This window comes from Syngnathoides biaculeatus, chromosome 10 (genome assembly GCF_019802595.1).
Source record: "Syngnathoides biaculeatus isolate LvHL_M chromosome 10, ASM1980259v1, whole genome shotgun sequence".
NCBI classification, from domain to species: Eukaryota; Metazoa; Chordata; class Actinopteri; order Syngnathiformes; family Syngnathidae; genus Syngnathoides; species Syngnathoides biaculeatus.
Window position 1 is genome coordinate 25,118,706 of NC_084649.1, and position 17,670 is coordinate 25,136,375.

Consider the following 17,670-nt stretch of genomic DNA (forward strand, 5'->3'; position numbering starts at 1 on the left):
TCCGCCTGATTTCAGAAATATTGGCAGAAAAAAACTTCTGTTGCTAGGGAATGCATGGAGGATTTTAATCGATATTTTATTTATTAGTTATTTACTGAGGGAGCCTCGAGACAATCTTACATCCCAAACGCTCATAAAAGTTGGTTTGGCTTTTGCTCCAAAATGTGTTCTTGCTGACTTTCTTCAGGTTTCCGCTGGGCTGAAAGGGTCGTTGGGTTTGTTTTTGTAGAAAGCGGAGACGACATTTGTCAATTGATGTCATTTTTGATTACATGACTGTGAAATTTAAAAAAAAAAAAAAAAAAAATCTAATTTAAGGCTTGGAAGGAAAGAGGAACAGAATCCAACTCATCCGACCAAAACCGAACTTAACCAAAAGGACCTTAAAACGACAACTGGTCTTCTGTAGCATTCAGGTCGCATGTAAGTGACACTTAAAAGTGATCATTTTAGCGCCGGGCAGGTGGTGGCGACACGTCAGCAGATGGCCGAAACCCGCTCGGATTGTCATCTTAACGTTTTACTGCCGGGGCGCGGCGGCAATTGTTGCGGAGCGAGCTCAGCGTTCAACGCCGCCGAGCCTGGTTCCCCTCCCTCGGTTGCCCCCACCCCTGTGCCACCCAGGTTGCGGGGCGGACTCCGCGTCTCTGACAGCTGCTAATTACAGGCTGACCGGCCCCCGCTGCGCTCTGCATGGCTGCCCCGTGGCCCCCGCTGCCCCGCTCAGGTTACCGCATTGAGCCGACGGGCCCGACCGGAGGAACGTGGAGGAGATCGGCAAAGGGGGCGAGTTGGAGGGAGAAACCGAGAAACTGAACAGATTGAATGGCGGGGGAGGAAAAGGGGGGAGCTGGGTTTGCGTTCTGGGGAGGTTTGGGGGGCGGTCGTGAATCAGTGAGCGCAGATTAAGCTGCAGTAGGGAAGACAAGATTGAAAGAGCTGAATGGGAGAATTAGGACAAGGTGGATGGACCGAGGGAAGAGGATTCTTTTGGGAGGGACAAAAACCAAAGGCTGGTTTTCTCTTTTTGGAATAATGTTCAACTCCGGAGAGAAACTGGAAAGTTCCCTCCTCTAATTTGGGAGAGAGACGGGGAAATGGAACACCCAGAGGGCTTCTTAGCCATCAGATACGAGCAAAACAATGACAATCTGCCCTCTAGTGGGAAGGAGGAGACATCACAGCCGAGCCCCCCCCCCCCCCCCCCCCGGCCGGACCAGCGCGGTCATACTTTTTATTTCATTTGAATGCCGGGCATCCATCTTCGGTCAGATGGAGAGCCTATTCGAGAACTTTGCCGGCGACAGAAGCGGGTTCCACCACGCGCTGATTGCAAGGTGCATAAAGATGACAACCCCCACCCCCCCAAACATTAATATTCCAATTTATGGGTCATTTCTAGGCTTCATTGCTAGCTGATTAAAAAAAAAAAAAATCAATTTACATTTCTCCATCCATGCATTTTCATCACTTATCCTCAAGAGGGTCGCGGGGAGTGCTGTAACCTACCCCAGCTGTCAACGGGCAGGAGGCGTTGTACACCCTGAACTGGTCGCCAGCCAATCGCAGGGCACATAGAGACAAACAGTCGCACTCACAATCACACCTACGGGCAATTTAGAGTGTCCAATTAATGTTGCGTGTTTTTGGAATGTGGGAGGAAACCGGAGTGCCCAGAGGAAACCCACGTAGGCACGGGGAGAACATGCACACTCCACACAGGCGGGTCCGGGATTGAACCCGGGACCTCAGAACTGTGAGGCCAACGCTTTACCATCTGCTCCACCGTGCCGCCCAATTTACATTTAGCAAAATAAACATTTTAATACGTTTCGGTTGATGAATACTTCTGATCGAACTGCTGCAGAGTGTCAAAATTAATCAAGAAGAAATCTGGGGACTACAAATATCTCATTGTCTCAAAACTACAGTGAAGAAAATAAGTATTTGAACCCCCTGCTAAATTGCAAGTTCTCCCACTTACAAATCATGGAGGGGTCTGAAATGTTCATGCCCAGTGTGAGAGATAATCTGAAAAGAATTTTTTTTTTTTTTTTAACAATTTATTTGTGTGATACAGCTGCAAATAAGTATTTGAACACCTGAGAAAACCAATGTTAAAATTTGGCACGGTAGCCTTTGCAATTACAGAGGTCAAAGGTTTCCTGTAATTGTTGACTTATGAAAGTTTTGTGTCATCTTTCGCCATCGAACTGATTCCGCGCTTGTTCCGGATCGCCCCGCAGCTTTCTGCCGCCGGACCAGTCTCCGTACAGCGATGCGGCCTCGCTGCGAGGCCCGCTCCTCAACGGCCCTCCTCAGGACTGCAGAGCCATGTACAACCCCGTGACGCCCGGCGTGGGTCACGGATCGGGACCGGCTCAGAGCGTCGGTCACTGCTTGGATCAGTACATGAGACCTCACCAGGCCCCGCCGCCCCTCGGCATGATGGGCCACCGCGGCGTGGCGTCCACGGAAGGTCAGTCAGCGGGTTCACGAGTTCGGGCGTGCTCGGAACACCCGTCGATTGGTGCCAAATATTCAAATTTGGGCTATTGAAACTTTTTCTTGTGATTAAAGGTCAAATCATCGAATAAATCACCCTCCTCCAATAAAAATCTGTATGAAACTTTTGGTTCTGGCAAGTTCCGGGCAGAACTGTCTCTCTTTACTTTGGTCCCAGCTCCGTTTCGAGACAAACATTTCATATCGACCGATTTTTCAAGGTGACTTAGCAGAGTTGGTGGCAAATCTTGATGAAATGCAAAATGGCCGCCGGGGTATTAACCGCCATTTTGGCGGGGATTTTGCTCATTTCCTGGGATCGTGCATGAACGCGGTCCTCCGAGGGAATTCACCCAGTCAGCACGCCAACAAAATCGTTCGGAAAAGTTCCACGACCGCCCTAACAAAATATCCGACTGAAATTCAAACCACAAGCTATGAGATATGAAGAAATCCATTTTGCGCCGCTTTCCACACTTCCCTTTCAGCGCTCATAATCGAGGACCCCGACTCTTTTCGCAGGCAACAGCGCCCCCTACTGTAACCAGAACAACATGATATCCTCTCATCACAACTTCTGCCAGTCCTCGGATCAGATTGGCTCAGGCGACGGTAAGAAAGGAAAAATAATGACGATAAATATGCCCGTTATCAGCAAAAATTTTAAATTGTGATTCCCCCCCCCGCTGTTGCCACTTTGGAGCAGCCTCGAGGTTTTCCACGCCGCGCTCGATGCTGAAGCTGAGTAAAAAGCGAGCGCTGTCCATCTCCCCGCTGTCCGACCCCAGCGTGGACCTGCAGACGGTCATCCGGACGTCGCCCAACTCCCTGGTGGCCTTCGTCAACGCCCGCTGCACGCCCAACGGGGCCGGCTCGTACGGCCATCTGTCCGTCGGCGCCATGAGGTCGCGCATTGTGTACAGCCTACGCCGTATCTTCGAGTATTTTATACCATGCACATTTTGAGTACATGTAATAAGAGATGTTTACTCTTAGAAAGTAATTGCTTTTATTACGTTTTTTTTTCCTTTAATTTTTTTCCCTTACCTCCTTCCTTCCTTCCTTCCTTCCTTCCTTCCTTCCTGCTTTTCTGGCTTTTCCTACCTCCGTACTTGTACTTCAAACCAACTTTTTATTTTTGGAGCAATCCTACGTTCAAAGTACTCTTCTGCCATCCTTCCTTTAGTATTTGTTCAACGCGGCTTTGGAATCCGCTTCCTTTGTTGCTGACTCAACGTATTTGCTAGCTACTCCTAAAAGGGAAATTATGAAAATGGCAGTGAGGATTAAAAAAAAAAAAAAAAAAAAAAAAGAGAGCGAGAGAGAAAACAAGCACCATAAATCGAGGGGCGTCGTTTTGATTTCTGCTTGTTGGTTTGTAAGCGGGCTGATGCAAAAACAAAGTAAATTTGTCAGTACTATTGAAGAACCTTTTTAAAATGCTCATAAATTGAGGATAGGTAAATGAGCAACATTTCCACTTGGTGGCGCAACAGTACAGTTGTTCACCCTTTCCCAAAATTTCATTTTTAACCCCACTCCCCGCCCCAAAAATATGCATTTAATGTTCGAATTATATCCATCCATCCATTTTATTTTCCGCTTATCCTCACAAGGGTCGCGGGGAGCGCTGGAGCCTATCCCAGCTGTCAACGGGCAGGAGGCGGGGCACACAAAAAAAAGCTCCGTCCTTAAAAAAAAATTGAAAATCATGGACATCACAAAGACGTGACAAAAAAACTACACAAAATAACATGAATCATTTTTAAGAACATTTGAATTTGGGATGATTGAATAAAACTTCAACTTTACTTTGTAAGCATCCATCCATTTTCTTCAACGCTTATCCTCACAAGGGTCACGGAAAGTGCTAGAGCATATCCCAGCTGTCAGCGGGCAGGAGGCAGGGTACACCCTGAACCGGCCAATCGCAGGGCTTGGATTGATGTCAATCACACCTTGGGGCAATTTAGAGTGTCCAATTAATGTTGCATGTTTTTGGGAGGTGGGAGGAAACCGGAGTGCCCACCCGGAGAAAATCCACGCAGGCACGGAGAGAACATGCAAACTCCACACGGGGGGGTCTGGGATCGAACCCGGGACCTCAGAACTGTGAGGCCAACGCTTTCCAGCTGCTCCACCATTCCACCGTATAAGGTTAATTTTCTCAAAAGGCGACGGTGCGCCTTATAATCCGGTGCGCCTTATATATGGATCAATATTGACCCTTTATTGCAGCTCCATCTAATGGACGCATAATGTAACTCCAGCCTCTGCTGTAGCGTCTATTCCATGCGCCTTATAATGAGGTGCGCCTTATATATGAAAAAAAAAAAGATTTAAAATAGGCCATTCATTGAAGGTCTGTCTTATAGTTGCGGAAAATACGGTCATTAATAATTCATACTTTGCCATATGTATAAATTTGAATACCAAAGCAAGAAATCTGTCAATTTATCATGAATAATTAGCAGTATTTATATTTATTATGACACAAGACTGCCATGGCACTGCCGCGGTGTTGGTATTGCGTGCTTTTGGACCAGTTCTGGATTTGGAACATTTTCATGGCGGCGGTCGCAAAGCAGGCGTTCTTCGGTTCAGCATCCAGTCCCAAATCACAAATTTCCACCATTATTTTTACGATGACTGTGTTGTAACCGCCGTGCCGTGCACCCCTGCAGTCCATCGATGGGCTATTCCGGCAACACGAGCTGCCAGGCCAGGCCTCAGGGCTCCGTGTACGGAGGAGTCGGCGGGGGACCACCTCACCAACCGGGCCCGTGCCAGGCTTCCCGACTGCCCCCCCACAACCCTCGCGTCCACGCGCCGCCCAAACACGGACAAGTAAGACGTTTATCTATACGTGCGCTTCGGACAGCTGACGGCAAGCTTGATGATCCGAAAGCGAAAAGGCGAGGGGAGAAATACTTGAAATTTTGTGTACATCTTGTACATTGTAGCTAAAGACAGAGCCCGGGTTGGGAGTGGTGATGGATGGCATGAACGTGAAGAGCCTGGAGGAGAGGTCAGAGGGAGACGTGGCCAGCCCTTCCTCCACCGGTACTCAGGTACCATTGCGTGTTTACAGTCTTCCGCGCGCTTGATTGGAATACACAGTCGCCTGGGTCACAAAATTAGGTACATAAGCAAAGCCTAATAAAGTGGTTCCCAGATTGATTGTTTTGATTTTATTTTTATTTTTTTTTTTCTGCCGGTGGAATTTTCAACCCCCTCACCTCCCACAAACATTTATGTACTGTATAAATGTACAGAAAACCCGTCAAGTGCGGGTCTCAAACAACCACTACAACAAAATAATTGGAGAATATCAATGGTAGTGTCAACTAAATAGGAAGACATTTTTAGAAAGCTGGCGTAGGAATAAATTCTCATTTTTTAAAATGTATCCCAACACTTGAAATCTTTATTAAGTTTGTTTTTTAGTCTTTTAACATCATTAGGATGTACAATATCTTTTTTACATGTTTAACATTTGTAGTAAATTTAATATTTGTAGGCGTTTGAAAAATATTTCACAATATATAAAAAATGATTTCACAGTGTTGTAATTGGATGTGTAATGCATTTTAATTCTTTTAGAATTATAAATATTTACACTGCATGTATTTTTTCATTTTAAAATAATTCACGTATATATTTTAATGATCCATTATTTGTAATTACAATAAATATACAGAAAAAATAATTGGAGAATATCAATGGCAGTGTCAACTAAATAGGAAGACATTTTTGTGAAGCTGCCTTAGGAATAAATTGTCATTTTTTAAAAATGTATCTTAGTACTTAAACTTTATTTAGTCTTTTAACATCATTAGGAACGTTTAATATCTTTTTACATATTTAACATTTATAGTAGGTTTAAAATTTGTATGTACTTGAAAAACATTTCACAATATGATATTTTAAAATGATTTCAGTGTTGTAATTTGATGTGTAATAATTGCATTTTAATTGTTTTAGAATTTTAAATATTTCCAATGCATGTATTTTTTCATTTTAAAATAATTCACGTATATATTTTAATGATCCATTATTTGTAATTACAATAAATATACAGAAAAAATAATTGGAGAATATCAATGGCAGTGTCAACTAAATAGGAAGACATTTTTGTGAAGCTGCCTTAGGAATAAATTGTCATTTTTTAAAATGTATCTTAGTACTTAAACTTTATTTAGTCTTTTAACATCATTAGGAACGTTTAATATCTTTTTACATATTTAACATTTATAGTAGGTTTAAAATTTGTATGTATTTGAAAAACATTTCAGAATATAATATTTTAAAATGATTTCAGTGTTGTAATTTGATGTGTAATAATTGCATTTTAATTGTTTTAGAATTTTAAATATTTCCAATGCGTGTATTTTTTTTAAAAGAGTTCAAGTATATATTTTAGGCATTATTTGTAATTATGATTGAATATTTTGATATGGTAAAAAAATTTGTATATTTTTGGAATGGTAATTGCTTTTAATATTTTCCTATTTTTGATCATGTTGAAAGTTTTTAATATATTTTTGGAATTCATTTTGGGTAAATTTTATGAATCATTAATCATTCCAAAATTAATCACAACCTGTGTATTTAAAAACACCCATATTGCGACCTTTTAAGTAGCAACGAGTGAAAAATGACTAACAAAAGGAAAAAAATGTATCCAAATAAGTTGTGAGGTATGATTTAAATCATATCCATATACTGTATCATTGGATTTTCAAATAATGAAGCAGAATAAAAGTAAATAAATGAATTAATTTGCTGATGATGCACGTGGCATCCCTTCTAAACTTAAGTTTATGTTATCAATAGATTGCAAAGTTATGTGTAACTTATAGCACGACTATTACCGTAGCGTGGACGTAAACATGTTGTGGTCCATGAAGGACGATAAATCAAATTCCCTCACAGGGGATGAAGGGATTGATTTGAATATTTTTCATTGTCTGGTTTGCACGGGTTTCACCAGGACCCCCTCTTGGGCCTCCTGGACGGCCGGGACGACTTGGACAAGGAGGACGGCAAGCCCGAACCGGAGGCCGTCTACGAAACCAACTGCCACTGGGAGAGCTGCAACAAGGAGTTCGACACGCAGGACCAACTCGTTCACGTAAGAACCAATGCAGCAACAACAGCACGCCCCAAAATACAGCACCGAATTGCCCCCCCCCCCCCCACCCCGCAGACATTTTATATATATATATATATATTTTTTTTTTTTTTTGCAGCACATCAACAATGAGCACATCCACGGCGAGAAGAAGGAGTTTGTGTGCCACTGGCAGGAGTGTTCTCGCGAGCAGCGGCCGTTCAAGGCCCAGTACATGCTCGTAGTTCACATGCGCAGGCACACCGGAGAGAAGCCGCACAAGTGCACTGTGAGTCAAGCGCAGTCCTTTCATGTCGTCTTCGTCTTGTCCTTCTCTTTACGACGCGCATTAGGGACAGTCGCTGTTCCGAAATTTTTGGGCAACCTTTGAGCCTCGTATAGTCGTTCTTTTTTGTCACAAGATCCCGAGCGTCAAGAATTCCATCTTCTACTTTTCACACTGGATTTCTTGTCATGCTGAAATGAGCCCATTTTGAGGGGGCGGTCCCATCTCATGAAAGCAAATAAGAAGCTGCGGGTTCCCATAGATCGGTAGATCGATGGATAGAGAGAGGAGAGGGGGAAGAGATGAACGAGAGAGAGAGAGCGAGAGAGAGAGGAGAGGGGGAAGAGAATGAACGAGAGAGAGAGAGCGAGAGAGAGAGGAGAGGGGGAAGAGAATGAACGAGAGAGAGCGATAGATAGAGAGAGAGAGAGCGATAGATAGATATATATATATAGAGAGAGAGAGAGAGATCGATAGATAGAGAGAGGAGAGGGGGAAGAGAATGAACGAGAGAGAGCGATAGATAGAGAGAGAGAGAGCGATAGATAGATATATATATATAGAGAGAGAGAGAGAGAGCGATAGATAGAGAGAGAGAGAGAGAGATATAGAGAGAGGAGAGAGAGAGAGCGATAGAGAGAGAGAGCGATAGAGAGAGAGAGAGAGAGCGATAGAGAGAGAGAGCGAGAGAGAGAGAGAGAGCAATAGAGAGAGAGAGAGAGAGAGAGAGCGATAGATAGATAGATAGATAGATAGATCGATAGATAGATAGATAGATCGATAGATAGATAGATAGATAATAGATAGATAGATACTGTTGGGCCCATGGAGAGGACAGATTTTATTTTATTTTTTGAAAGATGGTGAGGGGCGGGGCTTGGGGGTTACAGTTACTGTGGAAGCAGAGCCAAAATTGTCCCAATGTCTCGCTAGCTTGTTGCCACTAACGTCGATTATGTTGAACTAAACTTTCAGCATTTCCAACACATTGCGGGTATAGATCGAGTTTATTCCTTGACGGACCAGTGCATTTACATTTTCTTCAGGTAAAGTTTGTCAGATCAAAAATTTGTGATGAAAAATTTTAAATGCCGTTTTATATCATATTCTACTAATATCAGTTAAAATTGGAAATGATCATTTTCTGCGTTTGAAATTTTGGTTTTCTATTTTCGTTACGCATTTGTTTATTTTATTTTTAATTTACAGTTATGTCATATTAATTCCGTAAGTAAGGTCTTGAGATTCCATCCCTCATCACACCTGCAACTTTATCCGCGAGCATGACTGGCAACAAGTACTAAGAATAGGATTTGCATTTTTTTACTTCAGTTCGAAGGCTGCAACAAGGCATACTCTCGTCTGGAGAACCTAAAGACACACCTGCGCTCTCACACCGGGGAGAAACCCTACGTGTGCGAACACGAGGGCTGCAACAAGGCCTTCTCCAACGCCTCCGATCGGGCTAAACACCAGAACAGAACCCACTCCAACGAGGTAGTCGCGTACCACAAAAATCCCCCAAACCTACTGTACAAGACTCTGGTTTCTTAAGACTTTTCTGTGTCCAGAAACCCTACGTTTGCAAGATTCCCGGCTGCACCAAGCGGTACACGGACCCGAGCTCGTTACGAAAACACGTGAAGACGGTGCACGGGCCCGAAGCCCACATCACCAAGAAGCACCGGGGCGACACGGGCCCTCGGCAGCCCGGCTCGGCCGTGAACGCCGGGGGGCCGGGTGCCGAACTGCTGCTGGAGAAGGAGGAGAAACGCCGGGAGGACTGCAAACTGATGGCTCCCGATAGCACTCTGGTGCGTGTCGGCAACTCAACTAAAAAAATACATATTCCGTTGCAACAACATTTATCTCGTACTTTTTATGCGACACATGCGTCGCACCGTGTAATGGAGTGGTTCCCAAACGTTTTTGCAATGATAAATACAGTTGTCACATTTACAGTTCAAAAATTACACTTGCGAGTTTATCAAGCCACCAAGAATTAACAAAAATCTAAATTTTTGGTTTTTTATTGTGCTAAAATTTATGTCACGTCATTTCAGTGGCTGGTGTGGGGTTGTGCCCTCCGTAGTCAAATGAGCTCCACCTGCTGGTTGTAACGCAATAAAAAGTGTTCATGGTAGCCCCACACACCTGTCACAATGCTGCGTCCAACCTAGGTTGAGCGACCCCCGCCCTCCAGTTTGAAAACCACTGGGGTAATACTTCTTGAGAATTGAAAAATGAAACCAAAAGTATTATTTTTCTATTAGACACGGCTTTGGCCAGAGTACAAAATAGATGGAGGATGGTTTGGGGGAAAAAAAAAATATTAGAGAGAGAGAGAGAGAGAGAGAGAGAGAGAGAGAGAAATTCTCAAATATGCACAATACCATATTGGAAATTTCTTGTGTGATATTGTGGCTTGGGACTTATTTGAAAAATGTATGCAGAAATTGAGGTCATTCCAAAGGGTTCAGATATTTTTCTTCTTCTTGCAACTGCCTGTAAAAAGACTCAACCCCGTTTCAGAAATCCCAGCCGAGCCCCGGCGGCCAGTCGTCCTGCAGCAGCGAACGCTCCCCGCTGGGCAGCACCAACAACAACGACAGCGGCGTAGAGATGAACCTGAACGCGGCGGGCAGCCTGGAAGACCTGACGGCCCCAGAGGACGGCGCAACGGCCGGGGGATGCGGGGGGGAGCCGGGGAGCGCGGCGGCGACCATGGGAATGTCGGCGCAGGCTCTCAAGAGGCTGGAGAACCTCAAGATCGACAAGCTGAAGCAGATCCGCCGACCGACGCCCCCCAGCCGTTGCCTCTCCAACAAGCTACCCATGCTCCCTTGTACGTGCCGTGAAACCTTCATTTTATAACGCAAATACAGTTGACGTTTATGATATTTCTGAACTGTTCATTTCCAGGTTCAGGTGACGCCATGGGAATGTGCGCCCCATCTCCGCTCTCAAATCGCCGCGTCATGGAGCTATCCAACCACGAACTCGGAGGCGGGACCTCCATCGGCGCCAACGCCAACGACCGGAGAGGTAGTGGGACGAGCAGCCTGAGCTCCGCCTACACCGTCAGCCGCCGCTCCTCCATGGTGTCCCCCTACTTGTCCAGCCGCCGCTCCAGTGACATCTCTCAGATGGGCGCAGCAGCTGGGGGTGGATGCCACCTCCTGGGCCAAGATCAGAGCGGTGGGGATCCCCTCTCCCCCGAGACCAGTCGTAGGTCAGCTCCCTGTCCGGGAAGTGTCGGGCTGCCAGCTCTGTCAAATCTGACTCCGGCGCAGCAGTACAGTCTCAAGGCCAAGTATGCCGCGGCCACTGGTGGCCCACCACCTACTCCGTTACCCGGTATGGATCAGCCAGCCACTGCCAGCAGAAGAGGTGGCGTTTTGGGCGACTACCAGGCTCAACCGCTCCCTCCTTTCCTTCAGCAAGTCGGTCCACGTCGGCTCAGTGCCAACACAGAGTACGGCACAGGCGTGATCTACCCTCATCAGGCTCCCGGAAACACCAATAGGAGGGCTAGTGATCCGGTAAGATCATCAGCAGCAAACCCCTTAGCTCTCCCGAAACGGTTCAACAGCCTCAATAACGTATCCATGATGGGACGGAGAAATGCCCTGCAACACCAAGACCACCGCAGCACCAGCATCACTCACCACATGTATTCCCCTCGCCCCCCAAGCATTACAGAGAATGTCATGATGGAGTCCATGGGTATGGAGCCCCAGCTACCCCCATTGGATGTCAGGGACCGCTCCATGACGGTCCCACCTGGTGAACGGCCCTTCATGGGGTACCAGCAGCAGACGCTTGGAGGCGGCGGACCGCTTTCAAATCAACTATCTCCGAGCCATGACCCCCTGGGCTGCCCAGACCAAAGTTACTTGAAAGGGAATTACCAGAACCAAGGAGGGGAAGTCGCTCACAGGGTTGGTGGAAATCCAATGGGTCAATCAAGGCCTGTTCACCAAGAGGGTATGTCCAATACACTTCTTCAACAGACCGAGTACAGTATGAGCAACTGTCAGCTCAGCCCGTCCGGCCACCATTACCCGACTTTGGGGCAGGGAGGCGAGGCCAGAACTGGTCAATGGCGTGATGGTCACAACCAGATCCAAAATTCTCTCCAGGACCAACGCAGCTTGCAATATTCAGAAACAAGCATGCAGCCTCAACAGACACAAGTCCACTTCAACAATCAGACAGCCCTTTACAACAATCCAGATGGAGTCCAGAAACTCACCATTAAGCCTGAGCAGCAGTTCCACCCCGGCATGGGAGGTGCTGATGCCTGTCAAAGTGCTAAACTTCACCAGCAGCAGCAGCTCCTACTCCATCAGGTCCAGGGTTATGCCCCACAGACGGGCAGTCGAGGTATGGTGAGGAACTCAAACAGCATAAGCTGTGATTTTCAAGGCCAGAACTCCTTCGCCAATGGTTTGGGATCCGCTGGTACTGCTCTTTCTGAGGGCCAGAGGCCTGAAACCCCCATGATGCAGGTAAAGGAGATGTTGGTGAGGAACTATGTGCAGTCCCAACAAGCGCTTCTGTGGGAGCAACAACAAGAACAGCAGCAGAGTCCAATAAAACCACCTCCACTTTCAGATAACATGGATCTAGCTGGCCAGGCGTCGATGATGCAGCACAGTCCTCGGCACCAAAACCACAATATGTACTCAAACCAGTCATACGCTTCCTACCCCAACCAGAACCTTGTCATGAGCCCTCCGACACACAGCCGGGGTTCCGGCTCGGCCGCACCTAAGGAGCAGCAGATGGTGGGTCTCCAAAGTTCTTGTTACGGTCAGGAGATGTCGGTCCCGAGGCCTCCTCCTCAAGGACGGAAAGCTTTGAGTCGCCAGAACAGCTTGTCACAAGTCGCTGGCGGCTACATGGGAAGTCCACAGCAGCTCAGCCCCGCCCACTCCACCCCCAGCCCGAGAAGAGCCGTCCGGCTTCCTCCGGTCCAGCACCCGCAGCAAGCACAGCATGACATGTTCTCCCCGTCCAATAATAACGTTTACTACTCGGGTAATATCCATTTGGACCTGGAGAAGCACATGGAGACCCAGAATGGGCATCGTCTCCCACAGCAACACAGCCTGGGAGCCAACTTAGACCCAACACCCGGTACAAAATCCACCCCCATGGCGACCTATTCTGATTCCGGCCCCATCCCCAACGCCCTAGAAAACCTGGACCTGGACAACGCTCGCATCGACTTCACCTCGATCATTGACGACGCGGAACCCCCTTCCTTTAGTCCGCTCAACCATCCATGCCAGGGTCAGCCGGGGTCTTCCTCGCAGACGTCTTCCCGTCTCACCACGCCGCAGACCTCCGTCACCCTGTCCAACATGGCGGTGGGCGACATGACGTCCATGCTCACCTCGCTGGCTGGAGAGAATAAGTACTTGAACACTTTGTCGTAGAACACGGACACCAGGACAACAATCGAAGAACTCGAGGCCCAATAGAGCCGGCTCGCCAGCAGATCCTAGTCCAGTTCGGGGGGGGGAAAAATACTTTTTGTCTTATTCACCAAGGACAAGGCCTTAAGTCATAAAAGGAAGGACATAGGACTGACAAAGATTGTTTTACTATTTGATACCTTCGCTACACGGACTGAAATATGTAATAATACGCTGTCAAAACTTTAAAACCAAAGGTGCCTATTTTCCTCCCTTTCTATGAAAGTATGTCCGAGCCATTTTGAATTTCTCGCCGTTACAATTGGAATTTCTCTGAATTGCAATTTTCATTTTTGAGATTGAATTTTAATATAGAATTTCTAAATAAAAAACATTTCAATCAGGGCAAGCATAAAGAAATTCAACATCTTAAGATCGTTGCTGAAATTTTTTTGAGATGTTGAATTTTTTTTTTTTTTTTTAACAATCAGAAAATATGTACGAAAAAAATTCAGCACCTGAATTTAATTTCAAATCCAGAAATTTAAAAATCAGCTGGCACATACTGTATATATTTTTCCCCGTTCCTTTCTCCCTTTCGGCATTGGAAATAGAGCCGTTTGCTCCCCCCCCCCTTAAAAAAATGGTTCATTCCAACGGCAACTAGAAGGATGCGATGTACATAATTTATACATACATTTATGCTGTAATATGTTGTGTATACGGCAATAAGACGGCGGGCAAATCTTTTGTCTCATGAGAACGTATTTTTTGTCAATCAGCGTTTACGTGGGTGTTAATATTTTAAGGTTTAGCGGTCAAGGGGGGGGGGGGAGAGAGAGATAACAAATGTGTACTATTAATTTTAGTCGCCTGTACAAGTGGCCCAGCAGTATTTCCTCACAGCGTATTGTACACACATTGCCGATCACTCAGGTTGCCGTTTTCCAATTCGGCGGAATTCCCGTTCCCGAAAACAGAGTTTGCACTCCGCTCGTTGACTTTTGAGCGGTCCGAGAGCAGCTGCGTCGCAACAACCGGTTCCCTTTCTCCGCTCCATTTTGCTTTTTGGCAAAAGTACAATTGATTGTCATGGCCTGAAATATGTATTTTTAATTGGACAGGAGGAAGGCTCTGCGATTGCCGTGGACTCCCTAGCAGAGGTCGGCGTACGTGAAGAGTTTGGTCATCTTTCTTCTGGCAGCAATTGACACTTGGTTGCAGGCAAATCAGGCCTCACGTTGAAGGAAAACGGATCCACGTCCCGAAAAACAAACACTGTATGGTACATGACATCGCAGGCGGCATGGTGAACTAGCGGTTAGCACATCTGCCACAAACTTCTGAAGTTCAGGGTTCGAATCTTGTTTGTTTGTACCGGTACTCCCTGTGCTCCCTGTGCTCCTGCCTCCTTTCTCCAGCTACTCCGGCTTCTTTCCACATTGCAAAAAGACGGATTTTAGAGGGCGGCACGGTGGGCTCAGCCGGAAAGCGTTGGCCTCACAGTTCTGAGCTCCCGGGTTCGATCCCGGACCCGCCCGTGTGGCGTTTGCATGTTCTCCTCATGCCCGCGTGGGTTTTCTCCATGCACTCCAGTTTTCTGCCAGATTCCAAAAACATGCAACATTAATTGGACCACTCTAAATTGCCCCGAGGTGTGATTGTGAGTGCGACTCTTGTTTGTCCCAATGTTCCCTGCGATTGGGTGGCGACCGGTTCAGGGTGTACCCCGCCTACTGCCCGTTGACAGCTGGGATAGGCTCCAGCACTTTCCGCGACGCTTGTGAGGATAAGTGGCTAAGAAAATGGATGGATGGGTGGATTTTAGGTGAATTGAAGATTCTAAATTGTCTATAGATCCACCCATCCATCCATCCATTTTCTTTGCCACTTTTTTTGTTGGACTTGAATGTTTACCAGCAATGTGGTTAAATTGGTTCAAAAGTCTCGTTGAAATTTTTTTTTAAATATATATGAATATATATACACATCCATCCATTTTCTTAGCCGCTTATCCTCACGACGGTCGCGGGGAGTGCTGGAGTCTATCCCAGCTGTCAACGGTTCAGGAGGCAGGGTACACCCCGAACTGGTTGCCAGCCAATCGCAGGGCACATCAAGACAAACGCCCGCACTCACAATCACACCTAGGGTCAATTTAGAGTGTCCGATTTTGCACGTTTTGGGGATGTGGGAGGAAACCGGAGTGCCCACCCACTAGAAAACCCACTCAGGTTCGGGGAGGACATGCAAACTCCACACATGCGGAGCCGGGATCGAACCGAGGTCCTCAGAACAGTGAGGCCAACGCTTTACCAGCTGATCCACCGTGCCGCCTTGTCTATAGATATGCGTGGGAATTTTGCGATTGGCCGGGTGGACCACGTTTGCCTCGCCAAAAGTCAGCCGGGATAGGCTCCGGTTTACCAGCAGTATCGAAAGCGGATGGCTAGACGGACACTAAAACCGTAACGAAAGCTCGTTGCCACTAAGGAAACGGAACACTCGCACTGGGGATTCGCACCGACCGCAGACTGTTTTGCGTTAGCGTCACTGCAACAACATGAAATACGCAGAAAAACGAGCGAGCTACCAAAGACACGCTTAACCCCTGGAAGTACGCGTCACTTAAAACACTAACCAATAATAAAGCATGAACCCATCATGCTTTTTATTAGAATGTACAAGATGTTTTTAATTTTTTTTTTTTTAATGAACTAATTTTATGGATGCTGCCTTTGATGTGTTTTTTTTTTTGTTTTCATCTTTTCTTTGGGACTTATTTGCTGGCAAAAGAATTATCACCTTTAGCAAACATAAAAGCTATGAGAGTACGTAGCCATAACTATAATAGATAAAAAAAAAGACAAGTGTTATATTTTCTGTAAAATTTTTCTACACTTTTTTTTTTTTTATACAAATGTGCTATATTTTACCGGTATGAATAAAGATGTTCAGTTTGCAATGAATGCAGAACGTGTGGGCCACACTTTATGAGTATCTTTCTAGGTAAAATTGCACAGAACCACCTTCCTATTGAAAAAAGATCCTCAGACAAAAATTGATTTAAGGTCCAATAAAATAAGAAATTATTATGTTATTTGCGAATGTTGGGGATTCCAGGGTACTGAAGCTTGAATTGGGATCGGACCTGCGCACGTCTTTTTAACTCTGATACATTGTTATTTTCAATGAGTGGACTTCCCCTTTAAGGAAAAAAAAAATCAAAGTTAATGAATTAATTATGGCCATTTACAATTTTTGGTTAGTTATTATTGATTACCTCCAGACCTGCACCATTGAGAAAATCACTTCAACAGAATCCGTCCCAACAAAATCAAGTCAGACAAAAGGTTTAAATGAGCTGCGACAAAATGACACCAGCCAAAGAAATCGGTTGAGAAATAACGCAAGTGACGTCTGTCAGCCTGGAAAAGGTTACCAAGCCTTTTCCAAAACTTAAAAGCTTTCGGCAAACCACTTGGAGCCAGCACCGTTATCCTCACATGGAGAAAACCTTGCGGGGACACCCAAGAGAACACCAGAGACTCGAGAACTGAAGACCGAACTTGGTTCAGTTCAGGTGGGTGTTTGTGACATGATATGAAGGAAAAATTGCATCCAAGGAGAGAAGAACAAAGACTCATCTTACGTTTGAAAACCAAAAAAAGATTGAATGATGACCAAAAACATTTTGGAAAATATTGTACGGAGTGATGAGATGAAAGTTGAACTTTTTAGGAGGGGTGTGTCTGGTTACATTTGGCGGAAATGAAGCAGAGCTTTTCAGGAAAAGAACACAATACAAACTACAAACTGGGGTCGCTTTGGTCCTGCAGGACCTGGACAACTTGCGGTGATGGATGAGACAATGAATTATACTCTAAGATAAAATCCTGAAGGAGAATGTTTAGCCATCGGCTTGGGACCTCCAGCTGAAGAGGACTTGGGATCAGCAGGGTAACGATCCAAAACAAACCTACAAGTAAATAGTTGAACAGAACAACATGGTTTTGAAGTGGACCAGTTAAAGTCATGACTTTAATCCGGTAGCATGACATTAAAAAGGCAGTTCATGCTCAAACTCAAGTCCAACAATTCTGCAAGGAAGTGGACTAAAATATTTTCACAGAGTTGCGGAAAACCCAATGCTTGATTTTTGTTGTTGGTGCTGTGGACGGGTTCAAACCCACGCATGCCCCTTGTGTGGAGTTTGCATGTTCTTCCCGCGCATGCGTGGGTTTTCTCCGGGTGGGCGCTCCAGTTTCCTCCCAAATCCCAAAAACATACAACATTAATTGGGCACTCTAAATTGCCCGTAGGTGTGATTGTGAGTCCGGCTG

General features: G+C 45.8%; 1 protein-coding gene across 8 annotated transcripts in view; it reads left to right on the forward strand.

Annotated features, from left to right (window-relative positions):
* gli1 (GLI family zinc finger 1) overlaps positions 1-16,274 on the forward strand; it is a 66,251-nt gene extending 49,977 nt beyond the window's left edge. For 7 of the 8 annotated variants that reach the window (XM_061832551.1, XM_061832557.1, XM_061832554.1 and 4 more), the window contains 11 exons: positions 2,247-2,479; positions 3,028-3,117; positions 3,212-3,410; positions 5,190-5,352; positions 5,469-5,576; positions 7,499-7,639; positions 7,758-7,907; positions 9,237-9,401; positions 9,476-9,718; positions 10,437-10,749; positions 10,827-16,274. In XM_061832551.1, coding sequence (XP_061688535.1) covers positions 2,247-2,479; positions 3,028-3,117; positions 3,212-3,410; positions 5,190-5,352; positions 5,469-5,576; positions 7,499-7,639; positions 7,758-7,907; positions 9,237-9,401; positions 9,476-9,718; positions 10,437-10,749; positions 10,827-13,348 — 4,327 coding nt within the window. In that variant the 3' untranslated portion in view covers positions 13,349-16,274. Of the gene's footprint in view, positions 1-2,246; positions 2,480-3,027; positions 3,118-3,211; positions 3,411-3,494; positions 4,663-5,189; positions 5,353-5,468; positions 5,577-7,498; positions 7,640-7,757; positions 7,908-9,236; positions 9,402-9,475; positions 9,719-10,436; positions 10,750-10,826 lie in introns of those variants that run through there. The other variant, XM_061832558.1, reaches the window with a different exon arrangement.
* The last annotated feature ends 1,396 nt before the right edge of the window (positions 16,275-17,670 follow it).